Genomic DNA, 16511 nt, shown 5'->3' on the forward strand with positions numbered 1-16511 from the left:
AGTAATATAATGAGAAAACATATATGCTACTATATGAGATAAAATATAATGATGTTAGCCGCACAATCTGCGCGGGCCACCATGCTAGTTGCTTTATTATGTCATAATCCGAGCAAATTTTGTGGGCTCACGGTGTTATAAAATTTTTGAACATGAAGTAGGAACACCCAACAAGAAATTCGTTATAAAATTTTTGAACATGAAGTAGGAACACCCAAAAAGAAATTCCTGGAGTTGCCATTGCGGCGTCGCCTTCCATGGAGAGCGAGGGCTGGCCTGCCCTCCAGCCTCTGCTGTGCTTCGCCTGGATCGCCGCCACACTCCCCATCATTGCCGCTGCGCTGCCAATCCCCACGGCCGTTGGAGGTCACCTCCTTCGCCGGCTGCTCTCGGCCTTCTCCTCCCGCGGCAAGACCGTGAGGCCCTCCCCCGCCTCATCCTCTGGTTCCTCCTCTTCTAAGGCGGTAAGATCGGTTCAAGGTGCCGCAACACCTATTTGCTGCTTCGCCTTTTCTGTTCTCATTGGACTATCGCATGGAGTTCGTATGATTCCTTGGTAAACGTAACTTGGTTAGACCTTCTTAAGTTAAACGGAACTTGTTCAAAGCAAATATAAGTTTGGGTTGTTTAAGTCCAAAGTAGCTAGCTACTGTTTTGTAGTGTTTAGTTGATGCAAATCTGAAATACTATCGATTGATCTTGAGAAGATGATAACATTTTGAAGAAATTCGTTCTTAATCGTTGGGGAACCACTCCCGAGTTCTGGACTTAAAACAAATTTTTTAATTGGTGTTTGTCGACATGATACAGTCAGTTTTTCTGTCAACTTGAACATTCAGTTATGCTAACTTAGCTATACAAAAAATACATACCAAGCCAGTTTTGTGAGTAGAAACTAACATTATATAGTAGGATCGAATTGATTCCTCATCGGTTTTTCTTGAGCAATTGTTCATCCAATTGATGATCAATTGCACATGAGAACACTCACCAAATCTGTAGTTCATCTCATATTCAACTTATGTATAATTCTGATAATCTCAAATTGATCTTTTCCAATCTGCAGAAGTTCACTGTTCCACAAAAATACTTCATGCATTTTTATGTGGTCGGAGTGCTGGCGACAACAATTTTGCTTCTGGCAATATGGTTCTATGCATATATGAAATTGACACCATTATTGCTTGAGTCATCAAGTTATTCCACAATTTTCAGTCATCTTGTAGGCTCAAATTCATTCTCTTTTGGTCGTGTTCGCTCGCGCACCATGGGACACAAGTATCGTGTCTGGCGAACAGTATTTGCACTTCTATTGATGGAAGTTCAAGTGCTGAGACGACTATATGAGACTGAACATGTGTTCCACTACAGTCCTGCTCGGATGCATATTGTAGGATATTTGACAGGTCTATTGTAAGCTCCATCTTGTTTTATATCTTTTATGTTCTAGATCTCCATGGCACATTTGTTGTGAAAAATAGCCCACTTGAGTAGTTATCATGTCCTTTACTTTATTCTGTTGTTATGTTACATGATTATGCTTAAAGGTTTATAAATAATTCTTGTATGCAGTTTCTGCAGCTCATACATGTAGGTTGTCCACAAAATATACACCCGTCTAATGAGTTAATTTACTGCATGATTTTTCATTGACCTGAACTAATAAAAAGAAATACCACTTCGTTAGAAAATAGCCCAAGTGATGCTGATAACTACACTGTTCAATTCTTGACATTTTATTTGCTTTCTTCTGCCACAGTGCTTATATTAGGAAGAGGATATGCATTCATGCTACCGATGATAATTTTTTCATATTATTGTTGTTGTACTTTTGTTTTCATGTATAACATTTTCAGATTGACTTATAGTTTGGTTTTTCTTCATGCCAGCTACTATGTAGCTGCACCATTATCTCTCGCTAGCTCTTGTATTCCTGAAGCAGCAGAGTATTTTCAAGGTCAAGTACCTGAGTTCGTAGTAAAGGGTCGTGCGAGAATGCCAGATCTAGTAATTGATTCATCATCTCTACTACAGCCTCTTCTAAAGTTGGGGTGGACCCAGTGGATAGGTGCTGTTATATTCATTTGGGGTTCCCTCCATCAGATCCGTTGCCATGCAATTCTTGTAAGTATCTGCTCTCTAATGTCCCTAGATATACTAGCAAGTTTTTTTTTACATATATCGGCAGCATCAGAAATCTTCCTAAGGAAGAAAAAGAAAAGAATGAAATAAATCCACCCATATGCTGTAAGTTGGAACTGTCAAACTGCAACTGCAACCATAACTTGTTAGTGTAAAGCTGAAGGTATGGCTTGCTGGAACTGTTCTATTTTTTGAGAGGGTGGAGCCCATCAGGCTTAAGGAACCCCATTTACACAAATTGCTTGGTCAATCAACATCAGGAATCTTCCATGAAATGCCAATCATATTTAATGGGTTATGCATGTTTTTCTGTTTCTGTATGTCAGAAACTGTGGTATTATTCATCGTTGTCTTGGAAACTTCTAGGCTGCGGTTAATATTTTGAATTTCATGGTTTATTTTTTATTGCTTTTACAGGGATCGTTGCGTGAACACAAAGATTATGATGAATATGTAATTCCTTGTGGTGACTGCTTTAATCGGGTCTCTTGTCCTCATTACCTTGCTGAACTAGTGAGTGTTTTTCCTATGTCCTCATTTTCAGTATGTGGCATATACTGTTTTGCAAAATATGGCAGGTCTTGTTACTCTGCTTATTTAACAACGTCAAGTTAGATTAGGCCTATCAATATTTTCTTGGGTTTGTCAATAAAAATCATCTTGGGAAAGTTTGGACGGATTCCAATTGGTGGAAGCACTGGACTGAGTGTCTGAGTAGCTTCTGGTCCAGCTTCAACTCCTGGCTGGAATAGGTTGGGGGAGAAGCAGAGAACTTGTATGTTGCTTTTGCTGGGATTTAGAGTTTTTACACGGAAGCTGAATTCCAGTGCAGACTTCTCATCAAATTTGTTCTGTTACCCATTTCATCACCGTAGTTCTCTGAGTGCAGTACCATCTGAGAGTGAATATGTCCTTTTAGTATCACCCGTACTGACATATGCGAACATTCTTTGCATGGCTTAAAGATGATAAAACTGGATAATATCTTTTGAGTTTTCATATTATCTCACTTGTGTGAAGTAACTAGATGATTCTAACATGACAGCACATATGTTTCCGTGTAGCAGAATTGGTGCTTTTTGACTTGACAGTTGATGCAGTAGGGCACTGAGCTACTAAAAGAGCTCCTGTGGTTTTAAATTATTATGGCATTAACATTTACAGTTACTTTGGCTTGTAGGTAATATATTTTGGCATGTTGGTTGCTAGTGGTGCAGAAGACATTCCAGTGTGGTTCCTGTTCATATTTGTGGTACGCCGTACAGTAACTTTTTGAACAAAGATACTCAGAATCCAACTAACGTGCAATTATCATCTACATTTAGTTTCTTTTGTTTTTGTTCCAGTAGATTGAACTATCTTTTTTCTTTTTTCATTTTTGCAGATCACGAACCTGTCATTTGCAGCAGTAGAAACTTACAATTGGTATCTTCAAAAGTTTGAAGACTATCCTCGCTCTCGCTATGCTATCATTCCATTTGTATGCTAGTGTCTACGAAATGGCTACATTATGTAAAGCTTATGTATTTGCACACAATTACGACATGTAACTTAGCTTGATGTAAATGTGATAACAATCATACAACGTACTACCGTAGAGGCTGGAAGTTTAATATCAGAGCACCTATGTACGTTGCCAGTAGTAATCTTTGTGCTTCTACAGATTTAAATTACATGCCAATTATGTCATCGATGAAACATGTTTGGCATTTTAAACTTAAATGTTCTGCAACTCAAAGTGATCTAGGGTATGTTGTGCTCGTCCTTTGTATAAGGAAAAAAGTGCCGTCATGTTTAGAGACCCAAATACCTGATCTGGTCTGGAAAACGGAAGACTTCTGGATTTATCAGAGCGATACCATTTGAACTTTAAGCTTTAGGCAGATGAGTTGCTATAATTTTCTCAACCAACCACAAGTTTAATACAGTGACAAGGTCATCATCCTCTAAAGTAGCACGCCGTCAAAGCAAATTAACAGAAGGATAGCCTACTAAAAGAAGAAGCTGAGCTGATGAAAGTGAGCAAGAGGTGCCAGCCACCAACCCTCACACCTGGCCGGTATATGGGGGTGAGAGGCGTTTAGTTAGAAAGCACATCCACTGATCCGCGAGAGGGGACATGCTCCTTGTCTTTTCTCGGCTAATCCTCCCTCGTGGACATGTATTCAATCACATTGCCGACTCGGATCTTCTTTTGAAGGGAGAGCGCTACGCGTCGGACATACGGCGTGAGACGAAAAATCGGACGCATCCATGAGCCGTCTGATCCGCACACACGCTATCAGCCACCCGACGTCATCAAGCATTCATACATGCAAAACTATTTTAAACTATTATTTTAAAAAATATTTATCCAAATCATGATTCGATTGCACTATTAAATTCGTTGCAATTAAATCTTTAAAATAAGACCACACATGGATATATTCCGATGAAAAAAATAGCTTATTATTGATTTTTTTTTTAAATGTTGCATGTTATTCCACCAAGTATATTGGAATTTTTTCACTAGTTAGATCGAAAATGTTTCAATCGTTTAAATCGAGCATTGTTTCACCTTATATGAAAACAATGTTTTAGAAAATAGCGAAAGAATGTTTCAAGTCACCACAACATTTGATCCATATAAAGTAAAACATTATAAGTACACTAGGTGAAATATTTTTTGTGGAACAAAGAATGAAATGAATTATCTTAATAGAGAGATTCCATAATATGTGGTTGATTTATTGCAAAAGAATTTTTCAATTCGCTGCAACATTAGATCTATACATAGTGAAACATTGTAAGTACACTAGGTGAAACATTTTTAGTGGAACATTGTAAATACTTATTGAAACACTTAACCAATACATATGCAACATTTACAAATAAACTAGTGAAACACAATAAACTACTTACTGAAACATACAAATAGCACCATGAGATACATTAAAGAAAAGATATATACATTGTGACAATAATAAATATGTGCAACATAATAGAATTTTAGCTGAAACATCTGATTCTCACATATGAAACATTAAGTTTAATTGGTTGAAACATATGTGTGTGTTTTTATTATAATATAGTTATGTGAGATCTTGTTGTAAAGATTTAATTATAACGAATACAATGGTGTAATCGGATTGTAGATTGGATGAGTAATCTAGAAGAAAAATCGTTTTCAAATTTGCTAAAAGGGTGTTATGTACATGCAAATAACCTCGTGTCATCTCTCCTTTATGCATATTAATGCTCAGAAAGGAAGCATATGTAACAGATAGAGGATCTGACAAAGGCTGTATGCGGCAAAATCATAATAAGAGGTGTCCGATTTTTTTCTCAAGATCGAACGATCGGATTGAAGCATTTTCCTTCTTTTAAGTGTTGTTTACTACAGCTCTTACTAGTATAATCCTTGTTCTTTTGCACGGCTAAAACACTAGCTCAGACTACTCAACGACAGACACCATCAGAGCTGAACTTTCCCTGGTTCAGGTGTTGGGATATGGAATTAGAATCTATCCGTGGAACTCAGAAAAAGAAATTTGCAATTGCCACTGTTTTATCAGCGAGTTGCTAGTGCTTGTTCGTTTGCTCGCTGCACTATTTACTTTATAGGAGCGTGGTGACGTTGCAGGAGTTGGTGCCGGAAATCCGTTAACTGAAACTAATGAGATAAACTCAGAACTGATAGTGAAATGCCGATACAGTAGAGTAGGCGCCTGAAAACTGACGAACATAAGGCATAATTGGAATCCGACGTTTCTCAAGGTTCGTTCGTCAAAATTTTCAGCTTCGATTTCCAACGTCACTGAATTGGATGCCACCGTGTGTATAGCCTAAACATCTCATTTTTAATGAGAGAAGAGATCAAATTCGGCATCGATCAATTCGATGGTTTCTTGATGGTCCTACGATGAGAAGTTGAGAACGATGTGTGTGTGATGTGAGAGCCAGTCCAACCTCTGCCGTTTTGGACGGCTTTGCCACGGGCAGCGGACAATAAGCGAAAACGCGACCCAAACCTTCTTTCGGCAGCTGCCTCTCGTCGTCGTTTTCCCGCTCATTTTCTGCATTTCGGCTGGGACTTGGAGTCGTTTTCTTCTACCCATGAGGACACGCGAGGTCTCCGCTCGGAGTGTGTGACAGTGTGAGACTCATCCAAGAGCAACAATGGTGTGATTTCTCTTACGCTTTGTACATCCACAAGTTGACATTTATTGTTTTTTTTCGCTCTCCATATTTCTTCACGATTCAATCAATCTGCCATGGTGAGGTCATGGACTAACTCACCAACCATGAGTCCATGACCTCACCGCCATTATTCAGTTTCTGTGTATTGGGCTTCTTGTTTAAGAATTTGAGATGCGTCCTTGATGCTTTGTGATGAATAGTGGAAACTTGGATCTAGGAATGCTTAATTATTTTCAGATTATTCACCTGATTATTTGCACAATGTTGGAAAAAATAACATTTTGGGGACAAAAAAACATTCTTCTATTGTATACTTAGACCACTTATTTTAAATTATTTATTAATGTTGTCGAATGACAACTGTGTCCGTCGAAGAACGTGGTTCGCTCTTGGTGGAAATAAAGCAGAAAATTAATATTTTTATTGAAATTGTTGGGATCCTCCCATTACATGCCCTATGGGGCCTATTTTTAGGCTTAGTACATGCCCCTGCACGCTAGGGTTACTAAGTAGAGAGAAATTTATATGGCTACCCTTATGATAGTAACATTTATGAGGGTAATTATAGACAATATGACCTTGGGCCCTTATATGGGCCACTAAATGGGCCTCATAGGGCCATTCGGCCTGCTTGGTTATTGAGGCTACAGCTTCGGGGGCGAAAGGGCTCGGCCCTGTGGTGAAGGCCTCAGGCTTCGCCTAGCGCTTCACCCTGAAGTCCTTGTCTTTGCGATCCTCGGATCTCTACCGCATGTGGTACGCCTTGGTGGTTGTGGATGGCGTTTCGGTGACATGGTCGAAGGTCCTCATGGCATGCCTGCAACAAGCCCTTCACGGGTAAGGATGAGTAGTGAGCTTCGGTCGAGACCGTGTAAAGCCCCGGGTATGGCATGAGGCGCCCCCTTTCGGCCAATATTCCCGTCGAAACCTATCTACTTTTGAGAAAAAAAAAGTCATAAGTGAAAAAATCTATTTCCTTTTGTCGACGTTTGATGTCGCGATTCCGGTATTTGCATAGTATGGGGATCGTTGGTACTAGGATATACACGAGACTGGGGTAAAAGAGATGGAGACAGCGATTTTTATACAGGTTCGGGCCCCTGCATTGTCAGGTAATAACCCTATATCCTGTTGGTCGAAGCCGGTTGTTGCTCTTATTCATCATAATCACACCAGTACAATATTTGGGGTAGCCTATCTAACTGTTGTCGACATGGCGGTCTGAAGGTCTGACTCGTAGTCGACAACAGGGTAGCTTTCCTCCTCGAGTCCGCATCCGGCGAGATCAGAGACAACGCTATATCTCTCCTGACGGTATCCGTAGGCACCGTAGGGGACTAGCTATGCCTATCTCTGAAGTCGATATCTGGCGTCTTGTCTTGGCGTATGTTGGCTTGTATGTTGTGGCTTCTGTTGTTCCGTGTCCCCTCTCCTCCTAGGGAGCCTTATATTTATACCCATAGGTGTCCCCTTGTCCAAGTAGAACTAGGGAAACCAATATAGATACAATCCGAGTAGTCCTTGTCGTTTCCATGTAGAACTCTATTCATCCTTCCTTATGCAGAACTCTTCCTATATCCGAAAGTTGTTTCCGTATAAGATATGGTATGTGGTGAGTCCTGCCGAGATTTAGTCAACTACTATTAGGTATGTGGTATCCATAACCCTGACACCTTTCCATTTATGGGCTCTTTGGTGGTCCATTTTTGCCTTGGGAGCTAACGGTTCGCATTCGGCCTTTTACTGTGTCATTTGCCCCTTTTTATTGTGCGGCCCACGGGCTATCTTCGCGCAGATAGCCGTTGGTTCAAGGGATGCATGCCACACATCGCACATCCATCGGTTTGGCACTCAACGGTCGCGAGGGCGGAGGAGTATAAATCCAACCTCCCCCTTTCCCCCGGAGGCTTACCTCAGTTTTTTACCGCAGCACTTTTCTCCTCAATTCCTGCTTCTTGCGCTCACGCGTTCCAGGAAGACAGCTATTCACCCAGTTCCCCTTTCACCTTTGTAGCTTCGCCACTTCTCAAGCCGAAATGGCTCCTAGGAAGACTGCTTCGGCCGCGACAACCGGGCCCGATCTCGGAGCGATGCCGGATGACTTGTCCAGCTTCTTGGGCAAGTTGTTTGTCAAGGAGGGTGATCTGGGCGAACTTGTCGCCTCTGGGGCAGTCGTCGAAGGGCAAGCTTTCCTTAGCGCGAGAAAAATATAATTATGAATAGTGTACATTGTTATTAGAAGATGGTTGTTCCACTAAAATGCTACATGAGACAATTTTCACTGTGCGCGTGATCGACAGTTTAGCACCGTTGTTATGAGAAGACAGTTCCACTAAAATGAGACGTGGCATTTTTCACTGTGCTCGCGATCGACAGTTTAGCACCGTCACGTACCCCTATTTGAGGGGTGGCTCGGCTCTTTCTCCTCCATATAGCTAATTCAGCCTTAGACACATGGTCTGACCGCAGTGTATTGTCCTGTCTGACCGGCCACACAATGGCGGTCAGACTGGCCTTTGCGGTAAATGTCCTCCCAACGGTGACACACCTTCTCAGACAAACAGAGATGGCTTGTTTTCCTTCAACTATCTGCCATGCATGTATGTCTCTAGGATCATAGAAATCAAAAGGATGCTCACCGGAGAGGAAGGAATCGGCCACGGCGGCATTTAGCCGGAGTTGGAGAAGACGAAGGCAATCTCCATCTCCGGTGGACGAATATTGGGAAATCTTGAGGTATTTTGGAGAGGACCTCGAGGGGAAGCTGGTGGCGCGACGACTCATCTTGGCGTGGTCCAGATCCACGGCGCTCGGTGCATGCACTGGAGCTCCCGTGGGCATGGCGGCGTTCCCGTCGTTGCAGTGGATGAAATGAGGTGGTGTCAAAAGGGAACTTGTTCGGCATGAAGGGTAGAATATGGAATGGGAAAGAGTTGGTGATGGAGATGGCTCGACGACGGGTGGCTGCCTCCTTCTTCTTCACGGCCGGCAACGAAGAAGAGATGGAAGTGGGAAGCTAGAGCTACATATATCTCTTGGTTTTTCAGCTTAGAGATGGAGAATGAAGTGTGGCGACGTGATCTGGAGGAGTAGAGCGAAAAGTCTAATGGGCGATCGATCGCCTCGAACGATCACCCCCCTCCTCCACATGGTTTCCTTTTTAGGCACCGCATTACTTTCCTATTTTAGTAAATTTATGCGCCTAAAGTTTGTACACCTCAAGTTTACATATCTAAAGTTTATACACCTAAAGTTTAGAGACCCAAAGTTTATAAGTCAAAAGTTTATATATCCGATTCAAATTTAAATTTGAATTCAAATATTTTTTATATATAGTATTTTCTATACATCCAAAGTTTATAGACCCAAAGTTTATAAGTCAAAAGTTTATATACCCAATTCAAATTTGAATTTGAATTCAAATATTTTTTTATATAGTATTTCTATACACCTAAAGTTTAGAGACCCAAAGTTTATAAGTCAAAAGTTTATATATCCGATTCAAAGTTGAATTTGAATTCAAATATTTTTTTATATATAGTATTTTCTACACATCTAAAGTCTATAGACCCAAAGTTTATAAGTCAAAAGTTTATATAACCGATTCAAATTTGAATTTGAATTCAAATATTTTTTATATATAGTGTTTCTACACATAAATTTTTCTAACTTTGTTTTTTATTTTTTTAAATTTATGGTGTAGTAATAAGAGAAGAAGGGGAGGAGGAAGGGGGAGAGGAGCGAAAAGTCTAATGGGCGATCGATCGCCCCGAGCGATCACCCCCCTCCTCCACGTGGTTTTCCTTTTTTGGCACCGCATTACTTTCCTATTTTAGTAAATTTATGCACCTAAAGTTTGTACACCTCAAATTTACACATCTAAAGTTTATACACCTAAAGTTTAGAGACCCAAAGTTTATATATCCGATTCAAATTTGAATTTGAATTCAAATATTTTTTATATATAGTATTTTATATACATCTAAAGTTTATAGACCCAAAGTTTATTATTCAAAAGTTTATATACCCAATTCAAATTTGAATTTGAATTCAAATATTTTTTATAATAGAAAAAATGCCCATGCGTTGCAACGGGTGAAGGTTATTTTAACTTTATTATTGTTATACGATTTAGTTAAGGTGAAATTCATTGTGAGAATTCGCTTGGATATATATATTTTCCCACGAAATTATGAGCTATAATTAGGAGTCCGATCATCTTGTCGACGGTGAGTAACCGTAGACCGGATATAGAGGGTATTGGGGTACGCTGGTACGAGGATCTACGTAGTACGACATCAAGGAAACAAGAGAGAAAGATTATAATGGTTTAGGCCCCTTAGTAGGTAATAGCCCTAATCTAGTTGATATGGGATTATATGGAAATAACCACAGATTACAAAGGGAATAGTAGAACTCGGTGGTACCGACGAGATTGTAGTCGAGTTAATTAGACTAGACCACCCGGCGACTTGGCTCCTATAGTCTTCGGCTTCGTAGGCTGTGGTCGTCGTGTAGCCTATGAGATTCGATCCCTTAGGTCCCCGCGGGGGGTCCCTTTTATATCGCAGGTCAGGCGGTCTCCAAGTAGGACTCGGAGGCATCGGACCCTGCACAATATAGTAACGACCCAGTCCTATACGGGTAGGAACCTTTCCATTGACAGACTTTGTGATGGACTTCCTTAGCGTATTCAGAGGACGTCCGTATATGCACCGACATACCGTATTGCCGTATAGCATACGTCCAAGGGTAGAGGGTATACCTTATCCGTAACCCTGACAATAGCCCCCGACTTCTACTTAAATGAACTCATGTAACCAATCGCGACTTCTGATGTCGGAATTGTTGTCGTTCTCAACTGGTCGATCTCGGTGTGAGGACCGTAGAGACAAAGAGTGTTCGACAACACCATGCGAAGTCCAACGGTTATGAGTAAATTTAAATTAAAGTCCAAGAAACCGCCTGACGCAACGGACCCAGAAATTTCCGGTGGCCATCTCTCTCCTTTCCTTGGAATTCGCACCGTCGGTAGTGCGCCTATTTAAGGGAGTTTTGGGAATCCATTTTGGAGTCCGGCTGTTGCGAGAAACTTTCAAGCCTTCAGGAGCTCTTCGTCTTCTCCGCTTCTGCACAAACCCTAGCTTGTTCCTCTCAGCCCCTTCTCCGGTGATCTTCGACGGGGATGGAGCTCGACAAGTCCACTTCTACCAGCGCGTCGCTGAAGAAGTTGCAGGAGGAAGGCGCTCTCCCCGGTCGCAGGACCATGGAGAGGGAACCAGGAGGTATTGAACCTAAACCTGTCCTGGGCCGCATGGTTGCAGTTGAGGACTATATTCTCTGTGGTTTCCTTCCTCCTCCCTCTGAGTTTCTTCTTTTGGTCTTGAATTTCTACGGTCTTTCTCTGCTCCATTTGAACCCCAGCTCTATCGCCTTCCTCAGTATCTTTTCTCATCTTTGTGAGGCCTATATTGGGGTTGACGGAGCTCGTGGCTCCTCACCGGGAGACCGCGCAGGCCCCCCTTTGCCAGTTCGGCCGGGGGCTTAGGGTGAAATCTCAAGCTCTCGCTCTCTCTGTATGTGGAAATATCGTATGCCCGCCAGAAAACACGAGACACCGACGATCTATACAGGTTCGGGCCGCTGAGAAGCGTAATACCCTACTCCTGTGTTTTGGTGGATCTGCGTATGAATGAGCTACAAGTGTGAGCTGACTTCTCCCCCGTTCTAAGCTCATCATCTGGGAAAGAATCAACCAACCCCCTCTCTATGGGCAAGGTCCTCCTTTTATACTTCAAGGGGATACCACATGCACCCTTCTCTTTCCAAACTGGACTGTTCTTTTTCTCTTGAATGGGCGGAGATCAGCACGGTTGCTGTCCGAATGACGCTCCGATGGGACAGCCCACACCTACCTCCACTTCCGCCGGGGGTGAGCGCGTCGTGGGAACATGGCTGTGCGCTGACGATATGGTCAGTGTCAGACCGGTCACAAATCGGTCATTCTTGTCCACCGCGTGTAAACTTGGCAACGTGCATGTTTGCCCTTCTTCACACAACATCTTGCCTGTAATGGTTAAGATGAAGCCTGGCATATATCGACCGGGTCTAACGTGTCATCTCTAAGGGATAACACGCTTAACGCCGGCTTGAGACGAGTGACTAGAGGCTTTCGTCTTGACGGGATGGGGCATGGCGTGCGTCAGACCGCCAGTCGCCACCTAACCCGTGATCTGACCGGTCTGTGACTGGTCACAGACCGGATAAAGGGACGCGCCGTGCTGCACTGCATGCAGCGTGACACGCTTGACCAGACTGCAATAAATGCTGTTAGGTGAGCACAGCTGTGCTCACTTATCCCATATACGTGGCGCAGACTTCCTAAAGGGGTCGGGGTGCCTCGGCCCTCGGGGCCGGGGCAAGCGCAACCCGACCCCCCCCCCTCGGGGGAAATCAGGAGGAGGGCGGACACCTCACCCTCGGGCCCGACGTCCCCGAAGGTGCCAGGCCACGTGGGCGATTGCGTCTGCCTCAAGCCTCTGGTCATGATACTCCCGGTCCCATATCACCGACAGGGGTAGAGCCGTTTCTTGACCTCTTTCGCTTCTACTATGAGTTGCGTTGGATGGAATCCAACAGGGTGTCAGGATGCGTTGGTTTTCGACTTAGGGATGGCCTGAAGTCGCGCTATATCCCCTTCCAGTGCCCCTCTTCTCGTAGTAAATGGCGGGTGAGGTGGTTAGAAAATTCGGATCCGGTCTTGGTTGTTCCCGAGGAGCAACCGAACAATATTTCGTCTTGGACTGCCAAGCCCGCCTTGACCCCCTCCCTTCAGTCTTTCATCGATGTCATCGATGACCTCCGAGTGCGAGGGTTGTCGGGGTATGAAGTCGCTGCTGACTTCATCGGTAGACGGATCCAGCCGCTCTAGGCTCGAGCCCATCTAGCCTTTGACTACTCAGGGCCGGAGGATGCGACCCGGGTTTCTCCTCAGGGTATTTTTCTCGTATTCTGGGTTCCATTCCTTAAGTATATGTTCCCCCTGACTTATCAATTTTGGTTCTCGATCTATAGGTTTGAACAGCGAAACTGTAGAGCGCCGCGTTGGTCAAGTGATGATCAGCGGCCCTACAACGGCGAGCAACGTCCCTGTTGCTCTTTGCGAGAAGGGGGCAGCCGAACGCGAAGCCACCATCAATGTAAGTGTACTCAGCGGCCCTTTTGCATTTTTCTTTCGGGATCGCATTGTGACTTCATGAAGCGTATGCTCTCCCTCTGACTGATATTATCGGGCCACTCGTGGACCATCAGGCGGCGGCGTGGCTGAAGGAGAACGTCGCCAAGGAGGTGTCTGATGTTGCTGCTGCTGCTGCCACAACGAGTGGCGGCAACATCCCGAGAAGGGGGAGGAAATTCTCCTCCGTGATCGGAAATCGTCGGAAAACGCCCACCCCCTCGATAAGCTCTCCTGGTCGTTCATCGCGTAGTCGGAAAGCTTCCACCTCACATCATGCCCGTTATACTCCAGGCCTCGGATGCGTCTCCCCGCCTCCGCGACGGCAGCGGCTTGTGACGCTTGGCGAGAAGTAAGTGGATGAACTTGAGGTTTTGTCGCTTCGTTGAGCTCTTGCAGCCTGTCTCAATTGCAGCCTTTCACAGGGCGGCGCGGGCGAAGGCGGCATAAGACGGATCTGGAGGGACTTCCAGCGCGTCTCCTGCCGTGTCCTCGACTGATGTCGTGGTCGTGCCCAGGAGCCGCGAGGCGACGCCCAGCGGCCCAGTCAGCGATCTCGCGGCTGGTCGGGGTCCGCCGGCTGTCGTCCTCACCTAGGAGGAGCTCCAGGTCAAGATGGGGCGCCTCCTCGAGGCTGGTGCTCGCGGCATTAGCCACGAGATCGTAGAGGCGAGGGCGGCGGCGGCGTCGTCGGCGAACGAGCGCGCCGACCGGCTGACGCATGATTTGGCGGAGGTTTGCAAGGACCTCCAGAAGATGAGGGAATTGGTGGCCGGCAACGAGCGACAACGGCAGGGGCTCGAGCACCGTATGTCGGAGCTCGAGAACAACTTGTTGGAAATCTGTGGCTCGCTGCGGGTCACCTACACTGGTCTGCACCAGCTCGCCGGGGAGTGCGGTGTCAAGACCACCATCCCTGCGAATCCCAATGAATTCTCGCTGATGACTTCGCTTGCGGAACTGGCGACGGCGATGGAGGCGATCCCCTCCAAGCACGCGGCCAGGATCGAAGAGGAGATGTCTAACGGGATTTATACCGGGGCGTGCCATGTCCTTGCGTGTGTGAGGCTGGCGCATCCTGAACTCGATCTTCGGAAGATCCTGGATCAGGGGGTGGCTAGCGACGCGCGCAAGGATGTGATGGAGGAAGTCAGAGACCTGGGGGAGTCTGTCCTCCCCCTTTTTGAAGAGTAGGACCGCCGCTTGTTTGTACCCCTTAACCAATCGTGCTTTGTAAAACTTTTCGTTGGTTCCAACTGCTTTTGTGTGTGCAATTGTTGCCTTAGTTTTCTTTGGCATTTTGATTCCAGGTACTTTGTCTGTTGTTTGTAGAGATGTCGGTGTCGAGAATGTCCAGCAGCGCGGGCAGCCTGAATTGCTTGAGGTTGCTTCGACACTTGAGCTCGAGCCGTACATGCCGCGGGATGGCATAGACCAGGATCTGCCCAAGGAGACGGACGTGGTGTCGACTTCTTTAGGTTGGCTCTTGTCGGTTCCCTTTCCTTTACCTCGTCTGTCTTGATTGGGTTGACTTAGATGTTTGCATGTTGAGCAGACCTCGAGAGTGTGCTTGCTGATCACGACCGTCGCATCCAGTATTGGAGGACGAAGTTTGAGGTCGCCGAACTTGAGAGGACTATATTGGAGGTGAAGAGGGATCGGGCTGTGGAGGCGCTCCGAGGTCGCGAGGTATGGTTCAACTCGTACCTCAGGAGTTGTTGCATAACCATGGCCGTTGTCTGCAGAGAGCTCCGAGTACCTCGCGGGGATCCCGAGGAGTCAGCGGCTGGCTACATCTCGTGGCTGAACGGGGCTTGCGCTCAGCTTGAAGGCATCGGCGGGTGTATCGACGAGGCCCTAAAACAGGAATGTCGTCCATCGAGTCGATACGCCGGAGGGCACATACTGGCGTGTATACGAGATCATCGTCCGCAGTTGCACCTCGAGTTCCTTCACGAAGGGTTTTCCCGTTCTCGGAGGAACCCTACGGAGATAGACAACCTAGCGAAGTTGATGGCTCCGCTAGCTGAGAAAATCTTCCATTCAATGGATTGGCATTGGCCTTCTTGGTAGTGCCTATATATCTGTGACAAACATCTTAAGAAAAAAGTAATGTATTCTGGAATTCTTTGCGATCTGTAAGAAATGCTTGTGAAATAGAAAGGAAATCTATCTAACTAAGCTTTCTTATGCTGGGTACGGTGTGCACGAGTGTCTTCTCACTTCACGACTTCGATCAGTCACTTGAGTTATACACTCTCCCTAGCCCCCAGCCTTGTCGTCGGAGAACTCTTCTCGGAAGATAAGGCTCTTGGACTCTCGACCATCCTTAGTTGAATAAGCACTGATCCTTGCCCCCGGCCGTGAAGTTGGAAAAATCCATTTCCGATTACACGGCTTGGTTAATACGCATGGCGAGAACACTTACACGACCAGATCTTACATGGTCTTTCGTCTCTGAAGGATCCGACAAGGCCTTATCAGCTCTGGGCGTCCCCAGCCGAAGTTCCCTTAGGTTCTTTGGAGGCCTTGTCAAGATGGCGTAAAGGGACATGAGGATAGGTTTCAACGCTAGGTGTCGTCTGGGTAAGGGATCATCGGGAAGGGGCACTGTGATTGAAATCTGTGCCTTAAAACAGACTTTATTGAAGTTGTAAGATGTCTTACAAATGTGGACACTATTGACTTATACATAAAATTTATGCAATTGGTCAATGTTCCATGAATTTGCTAGCTCACGACCATCGCCGTCCGCAATCTTGAATGAGCCTGGCCGCAAGACTTGTGTGATCGTGTACGGTCCTTCCCATTTGGGTGAGAGTTTGTTTCGCCCTGCCTGGCTTTGAACTCGTCGGAGGACGTAATCGCCGATCGAAAGTATGCGTGCTCGGATGCGCTTCTCGTGACATCGGCGTAGGGCCTGTTGGTAGCTAGCTGCTCTGACGGCGACCCGTTC

At 45.2% G+C, this 16511-nt stretch overlaps 1 protein-coding gene across 1 annotated transcript; it reads left to right on the forward strand.

The window, feature by feature from the left end:
- The first annotated feature begins 236 nt into the window (after positions 1–236).
- On the forward strand, positions 237–3782 carry LOC4343281 (polyprenol reductase 2-like). The gene is made up of 6 exons (NM_001422163.1): positions 237–464; positions 1067–1413; positions 1890–2124; positions 2560–2655; positions 3323–3394; positions 3527–3782. The coding sequence occupies exons 1-6, from the start codon at positions 258–260 to the stop codon at positions 3629–3631; spliced, it is 1062 nt and encodes a 353-aa protein (NP_001409092.1). The 5' UTR covers positions 237–257; the 3' UTR covers positions 3632–3782.
- Positions 3783–16511: the final 12729 nt, after the last annotated feature.

This window comes from Oryza sativa, chromosome 7 (assembly GCF_034140825.1).
Source record: "Oryza sativa Japonica Group chromosome 7, ASM3414082v1".
In the NCBI taxonomy this organism is placed as follows: domain Eukaryota; kingdom Viridiplantae; phylum Streptophyta; class Magnoliopsida; order Poales; family Poaceae; genus Oryza; species Oryza sativa.

What these genes read in the sequence shown, in the direction of transcription:
- LOC4343281 (NM_001422163.1), top strand. Translation starts at nt 258, where the DNA reads ATGGAGAGCGAGGGCTGGCCTGCCCTCCAGCCTCTGCTGTGCTTCGCC. An exon ending in GTTCCTCCTCTTCTAAGGCG is followed by an intron (nt 465 to 1,066) that starts GTAAGATCGGTT and finishes TCCAATCTGCAG; the next exon opens with AAGTTCACTGTTCCACAAAA. An exon ending in GGTTCCTGTTCATATTTGTG is followed by an intron (nt 3,395 to 3,526) that starts GTACGCCGTACA and finishes TCATTTTTGCAG; the next exon opens with ATCACGAACCTGTCATTTGC.